Source organism: Terrapene carolina, unplaced genomic scaffold (assembly GCF_002925995.2).
Source record: "Terrapene carolina triunguis isolate 2854851 unplaced genomic scaffold, T_m_triunguis-2.0 Scaffold23, whole genome shotgun sequence".
NCBI classification, from domain to species: domain Eukaryota; kingdom Metazoa; phylum Chordata; order Testudines; family Emydidae; genus Terrapene; species Terrapene triunguis.
The window spans coordinates 3176083-3183959 of NW_020664374.1; the positions used below are offsets into that span (position 1 = coordinate 3176083).

At 43.4% G+C, this 7877-nt stretch overlaps 1 protein-coding gene across 1 annotated transcript in view; it reads left to right on the forward strand.

Annotated features, from left to right (window-relative positions):
* Positions 1-461: 461 nt before the first annotated feature.
* LOC112110508 (protein XRP2) overlaps positions 462-7877 on the forward strand; it is a 22028-nt gene continuing 14612 nt past the window's right edge. The window contains exon 1 of the mRNA XM_024205545.3: positions 462-656. Within this exon, the coding sequence (XP_024061313.1) occupies positions 528-656 (129 nt within the window). The 5' untranslated portion in view covers positions 462-527. The remainder of the gene's footprint in view (positions 657-7877) is intronic.

Sequence of the window (7877 nt, forward strand, 5' to 3'; positions counted from 1 at the left end):
ATTCCAGAATTAAAAATTCCAAAAAGAAAAATAATCAGGATTTATTTTGACCGACAGGGCGGTGGCACATCCCCCGGGGGCTGCTGCTATTTGTTGTTGTTATAAACAGGGCCAAACTTGTAATAATATTTTTTTTAACTTTAAAGCTGCCAGATGGGAACTAACGAAAGAGGCGGGGGCGGGCACAGAAGAAGAGGGAGGGAAAGTGTTTATTTTTTTGCTTCCCTCTTTCCCCCAGCAGGGGCAGGGCAGGAGGCGGGGCCAGGCAAAACACGGCGCCTGTCTCTTTAAAAGCGTCTCGAGCGCGGCGCTCTCGCGGCCGGCGAGGCTGATTAGCGGAGCCGAGCCGCCATTGGGTGCAGGTGGAGGGGGCGGGGCCGCGGTATCCAAGGGAGACGGGTGTGGGAGAAGTCGGAAGCAGCGGCGCGCGGGGAGAGGCCAGGGCGGGGTGGCTGCGTCGGTGCGGCGCGCGGCGGGGGGGTGCCTGGCTGTCGGGAGGCGCCTCCGGGCGGGCGCGCGGCGGGGCCATGGGCTGCTTCTTCTCCAAGAGGCGGAAAGAGGCGAAGGGGGGCGCGCAGGGCGGCGCGGGCCAGGACCCCCCGGCCGCGGACGAGGAGAAGCCGCCGCCGCAGTACAGCTGGGACCAGCGAGCCAAGGTACCGCCCCACCCCCTTCTTCCCCGCAGCAGCCCCCAGGACGGGCCCTCCCTTTGGCAGAGCCTCCGCCGCAGCCCCCCAGCCTGGCGAGCTGTTCTCCTCCCGGCTCCCGCACCCTGGCGTGGCGGCGGCTCAGGCGTCGCTCCCGTGGGGCTCTGCCATAGCTATTCCCCCCCCCCCCTTGTCTTTCCCCTCGGGTGGGTTGGGTTTTGTTTTAGATTTGGTTGAGGTGCCGCTGCTGACCCCTGGGCACTCTAGAAAGCTAAATTATAACGCCCCCCCTCCAAACTGCCCCCTCAGGCTACAGCTAACAAACACCCTGTGCAGTAGTGTTGACTGGTGTTGTGGTTTTTTTTAAATAATAAAAAAAAATTCTCTGTGCAGTCTCCCGTGGGGCGCTTTCCCCATCCTGGGCAGATAGTACTAAATTCTATCTTCCAGTTCCGTTTCTTGTTTTTATACTTGCCACGAAGTGGTAGCATACCCTGAATGCTAGGAGACCTAATCTCTAGCATTTCACCAAAGGGTGAGAAATGAATTTCAGAGCTGAGGACCTCCCATGGAGAATGCCCTGCCCGCAGCCCGTAGAAACAGGAAGCTTTGTCGGTGGAGTATCTGCACTAACCGCAAATTAGGTGGTGTCACTTATGGAAAGATTCAGTCTAATGTAGCAACGTCCCAGCCCATTATATGCCATTAAGGACTTATAAATTCAAAGTTTAAAACCAACCCATTTGTTTTAGGGTGGAATGTAACAGGCAACTGGGGCAAACTACCCTGTTTTGCAAGGTACTGCTTACTAGTTGGGCAGCCACATTCTGCCAGCCTTCAATGTAAGGTGTAATTCATGTAAAACATATTATAGTAGGATGAGGCTGCTTTTTCTCTCTCCTGTTTCATTGGTAGTTTACTCCTTTTTTGGCACTAAGTTAGATGGTGACTGTGAGCTACATGTGAAGTAGTGGCAGACAGGGCAGAACTGAGTTTGTATCTTTATTTCTATTAATCCCTTGGCTTTCTAACCATAATTAAAAGGGGGTGGATGTCCTGGGGCACTCCAGACACAAGTTAGAAAAACAAATAAAATTCAACAGCAGCTACAGAACCAAACAGCCTCCTTGACTTAAATGCCTCTTTACCCATGCATAGCTAAACTTCATCAGGCCCTAGCTATTATGATGTGTCAAGGATGTGTAGAAGGCTTTTTTAAAACTTGCATGTTGTAGTCTCTTAGGCAGTATTTTATATTCCTGACACTTCTTCCTTTTATTTTCTGGAAGTTGTTTTGGAGGCTGAGAGGCGTTCGGCTCATAAAGTGGCAGGATCTTTGCTAAGGATTCTCCTCCAGCTGGTTGAGAGGCCATTGAGAGAGAGGTTGTGATGTTGCACTCTATATGGATTTTATGAAAATATGCTAATGAGTGTGACTATAATGTAACTGGAATACGCGTCATGCAAAAGGTCTCTTGTCAGGTATTACAAAATTTATAATCTACTGAGTGTATTCATCCTATTTGTATGAATGTATCATTGTATCTGAAACTAGAAATATGAAATATAACTCTGAGGGCCTATCATAATTATGCAAAGTGTGGGCCATTAATGGTGGTTTGCAATCTTGATGGCTCCCATTAACCTGGACAATTGTCTGTAGATGGCTTGTAAGTCTTCCTATATACCTGTGTGCTAGCAAGTGGGTAATGAAGTCTTACAGTGACGTGATCATGTCACCTGAACTGGAATCCATCTTTAACCTGGTGCTTTTCCATTTAGAAGGGTGCGGTGGGGACCCAGAGAGACAAAAGATTCCTGCCTTGTGCCAAAGCTATATAATGGGGTGGAACAGAACAAAGGGGGCTACAGTCATGAGAAATGCCCTAGCTACCACCTGAGCTGGAACAAGGGCTGTACCAGGGGAAAGGATTGTGCCCAGACTAGGAAGGCATCCAGTCTGGGAAAGAAACTTATTGAAACATCTCTGAAGGTGAGATTTTATCTGTGTTAAGTCGGTCTAATACAGTAAGAAACTGGTGTATTCTATTTTATTTTGCTTGGTAATTCACTTTGTTCTGTCTGCTACTACTTGGAACCACTTAAATCCTCCTTTCTGTATTTAATAAAATCACTTATTTATTATTTAATCCAGAGTATGTATTAATACGGGGGGTTGGGAAAGGGGAGGAACAGCTGTGCATCTCTCTCTATCAGTGGTATAGAGGGCGAACAGTTATGAGTTTACCTTGTATAAGCTTTATCCAAGATAAAACGGATTTATTTGGGGTTTGGACCCCATTGGGAGTTGGGCATCTGAGTGTTAAAGACAGGAACACTTAAGTTGCTTTCAGTTAAGTCTGCAGCTTTGGGGCACGTGGTTCAGACCCTGGATCTGTGTTGGAGCAGACTGGCGTGTCTGGCTCAACAAGACAGGGTGCTGGAGTCCCAAGATGGCAGGGAAAGCAGGGGCAGAAGTAGTCTTGGCACATCAGTTGGCAGGGTTTCTGTGATCCAACCTGTCACAGAGGTCTCTAAACAAAAAAGAATTTGAATAAAAATCCTTCTCCTTTTCACTCGCCGCTTCATGTTTCACTTCCTTGATACTTGGTACTTCTCCAATTCTCCATAGCCTTTCTGGAAAAAATAGAGCAGACTAGAAATTCAGTTTGTGTGTGTGAAAACCAAATTGAGACCACGTTTACAAGCCATAAAGGGAGAAACACTAAACTTTTTTTTTTCCAGGCTTGTATTCTTATTTAAACATGGTCAGATGCCCTGGTGTGACACCTAAAGCTCTCTAGTGGATTAAGCTAAGATATGGGGTTAAGTATGTACAAAGATTGTAGGGTAAGGACAAAGGAGGCCGCTTCATGTCAGACTTGATACTTTGATTTCCTAGACCTAGGGAATACTTATGGCACAGATTGGCTAATACCAGGGGTTCTCAAACTGGGAGTCGGGACCCCTCAGGGGGTCATGAGGTTATTACATGGGGGGTCGCAAGCTGTCAACCTCCACCCCAAATCCCGCTTTGCCTCCAGCATGTATAATGGTATTAAATATATAAAAAGGCATTTTTAATTTATAAGGGGGGGTCGCACTCAGAGGCTTGCTATGTGAAAGGGGTCACCACTAAAAAAGTTTGAGCCAGTGCTTGCAAAGGGAGGAGGCAGACCATGTTACTTGTATAACTATTACTCCCTTGCCACAGTGTTAATGTTATCTGTTACTGTTTTTTTAAACATTGTCAGAATGGTTCTTCTCTTTTACAATGAGGTTATTACAGAAGCCACCCAAACACTAATTTCATTTAAAGTTAAAGCGGTTAAATTAGTAAACTACATTTTGTGAACCTGTCATATCCAGCCACAGGGATAAGTTTAATATAAATGATAGCTACAGTTATTTCCTAACCCAGAGGAAGGAGGAAAGTCAAAACAAGTCATTAGGAGAAAACCTGACACTTTTCTCTCCTCCCCACCCCCCTTAAGTGTTTAGGTGAGCTTCTTTTGCAGGAGGTGAATGTATGAACATATTAGGAACAGTCAGTGTCTCAGACATTAAAGTAGACTACATTTGGGGTTAACTTTTCTAATAGATTATACAAAGGTTTAAACAATTCTATGTATGAAAGAGAATCTCATACTTAAATATTAAGTTGTTGCACATAGTGTCTGTAGCCAGTTGTGCAAAGGCTTCCTCTTTCCAAACATCATATGTAATGATTCCTGGCTTTTGAGTTCAGAGGACCATACTGAAAACAGCAGGGTTAAATATTTAATTTTTGAATGTCTCAAGAAAAGATATATATATATAGAGAAACTGTTTCAAACACTCATCACCCTTTCCTCTTTCTTTTTGTGTTGGCTGCCCAGTGTACTCAATGCTACTGTTTTTGTGTTGTATTGAAGTTGAGAAATAGTAGTAAATGACTATGGGGAAAAATAGTTAACTTTAAAACAGAGAATTTGGCATTTAGTATACCAACATGCATGAAGTGGAATTGACAGACTTTTAAAGGGGCCCACACTCAAAACGTAAGCTCCTTTAAAAAAAAAAAAAAAAAAAGTAGCTTTAGATACTGTCCCTAGGTTTCCTGCCATATTATGCTGTCTTTAATGTTGTCCTCTCCCTCATTGCTGTGTGAAAGGACCAAACAAATATGAAAATTCTGCATTTGACAACAATTCTTCATACAGTCAGAGTAAAGCAGAACATTTACAAAATACCTAGGTCTTTCTATTTTGTGCAAAAACACACATGAAAATACATAGTAACAAAACCCCCAAAACCTCAGCTTTATAAATAGTTTCACTAGGTGTCTTCTGGCATTCATTTTTGGTCACTCTTAATAGTGTGGGTTGTTAACACACTGCTTTGGGTGGGGAAGTTCACATGTACTGGATACTATTTCTAACTTCAGTCTGTCAGGTCAGTAAGACCACTTTTATTGTACGTAATGCTGTCTGTCCGCTATAGGAGTTGCCAGTTATTTTAAAGAAAAAATTATTGGAAACTTTATAGGTCTAAAAATGTGTAGAAAATATCTATGCATGCGTACCTGAATCTTTCTGCTTAGACTTTAGTTGCCTTCCTGTGAACTAAGAGTTGAATAGAGCTTTCTGTTTTCAAGAACTCTTTGACATCACAAGTCTCGAATACTGTAAAAGAAGCCCTCTTTATTGCATTCTAGACAGTGCCGTAGATACAGAATCTAGCCACAGTGACTGAAGTGTGAAAGTTGATTTTTTTTTTCCCCTCTGTTACTGTAAGTTGCATGGTTTTGTTTAGTGTAATGTTTGCAAATCTTAAAAATGAGATCTTCTGATATTTTTCTTAGCGTAGGGCTGAGCTAAAGTCAAGAGCCACACTGTCAGATTTACTTTTTTTCATAATCAGCATTGCAGTAATGACAACACAGTAAAACAGATTGCACTTCAGTTCTAAATCCTTAGTTTGTCATCTTAATGTTTCCAAATATTGTTTCTGTGTAGCAATTTCTTGTGCATTATCCCCCAAGTTTCTGTACAGAGCCAATGTCTGACAGAAATCTAGTCAGTTTGAAAAAAACAAAAAACCAAACGGACGGTACTACCCTTTTTTTCTGGATCCTCCTGCTAACATTTGTAGTTTTACATCTATGCTTTCCTAATGCTTAAAGATGTATTTTCTCTCACTTGGTGAGAGAGCCACACAGGAATCAAACTAGAAAAACCAAAAATGTTTTCTGATATTTCAATTATAAAAAATCTTAGATTTTACTTATAACAATTAATACTCAAAAAGGGTGCTAAATTTCAGTGACCCTTTGAAAGTCTGTATTCGCTTCAGATGAAGAGGAGAGATTTGATGATCCTGAGTCAAGCTATTGCATGTAGATACTTCTTGGCATGCCTACAATGCAGTCACTAAAACATGTAGTGTGGTACATTAACTACAGAGATACTGGCTTTTATTTTTGTCTTAAACTGTCATGTTTTGTATTAGTTAGAGGATGATTGACTACTTCTGACATATAGCAGGTTATTGCTTTGGGCAGAAGATGGTTCTGGAACTTGGTGGGGTGAGAAGATGATACAAGAACATAATTGTATAATGGTTAGGTGGAAACAGCATGTGGACATAACTGTTAAAAATTTCTGCATTGTGTAGTGCTATATTCAACCAGTTTGCTTTTATCAAGATTCAAACAAGTCGTTTTTGTTTTTTTTAATTGTGTATGTTGCAGGATAACTAATGTATTATGGAGGGATTGTTAGTGTCTCAATACTTAATATTACATTACATCAAACCATACTTTAAATACCTTGTGGTAGATGTAAAAACACATTCTGATCAGAGCCAAAATTACTACATCATTTATGGTGGTAAGGACTTAACTTTCAGTTAAGTATAAGACATACCTAAATGGTTTTAAAAAAAAAGAGAGAAATTGTAGTTTGTCTCATGTTAAATGGCATCCAGGTTCTTGGTCTTAACCAACTGACTGAGCCCATTGCTGAGGTTTCAGCACTGACACAGCACAAAGATTGCTGGATCCCTCCAGGTCTACCTAATCTGATGCCAGAGTTCTGGCACTGTTGACTTTAGTGAACCAGTAGTGGTTCAGTGATCTCTAAGTGGTACCAAGGTCCCTGCATTCATCTGGATCAACAGAGTCCAGTGCCTAGCATTTGTCATTAAAGTGGTCTGCAGCACACTATATTGAGTATTAATGTCCCCATACCAGTCTGGTTCATCTTTGTCTAGGTACCAGGATTTTAATACCTTTGACTTTTGTAAGCACTTGCTTGAAGCGGTCTAAGTGAAGTGGCATTCAGTCTCTAGGCCTGTCTCTGACAATCTGGTGCTGAGGATCCAGTACAACTGACTGTCGTGGGCCACTTGCTTGAAGTGGCTTGGTGCACAGATGTCTCTAGTTTTCCCCCAGTGTCAAAGATCCAGCATCAGTGACTGGTGAACCACTAGTGTGAGGTTTTGTACTCAAGTAACAATGGGATCATGGGATCCATCTGAGTCCACATAGCTAGCTGCCAAAGATATAGCACCAATAACTTGGCTAAACCATTTGTCAAAGTGGCTCGCTATTACTAGACACATATACCCAGGTCCTTGGGTTTGCGGATAGTCAGTAGCACTGAACCCAGCTGACAATCTCTGAAATGTCACTTAGTAAAGTGGTGTTATCCCCATCATGACTGTCACCAAGTTCACTGACATGCAAACACTGGCTCACTCAGGAGCTGAAGTCCAGCTCCCTTGATTTTGTGGAACTATCAACTCTGGGCTTAGCAGTCCAATGCTAAGAATTTAACATTGCAGGATCAGGAAAATTGCATGCTGTGAGCCTGTCTCGCATAAGTGGCTGATAGTCCCCAGAGCTATCTAGATTGAGTCCGGTGCTGAGAACCTGGCATTGTTGATTGCTGTTCTTATGGGTGGCACCAGAGTCACCTGGTCTGCTGTGGACTACTGAGTTGGCACTTAAAAACTGGGTTTCCTGTCTGAGTCTTTTTGGTATCAGATGCTTAACCTCTGAGTAGTGTTTACATGAGACTGTCAACAATAGCTTTCTCCCAGGGCCTGCAGGGATAGTCGGCTGAGGCTCTAGGGCAGAGGTGGGCACACTACGGCCCATGGGCCACATCCGGCCCGTGGGACCCTCCTGCCTGCCCCTGAGCTCCTGGCCCAGAAGGCTAGCGCCCCCCCCCCCCCCCCCCCCCCCCC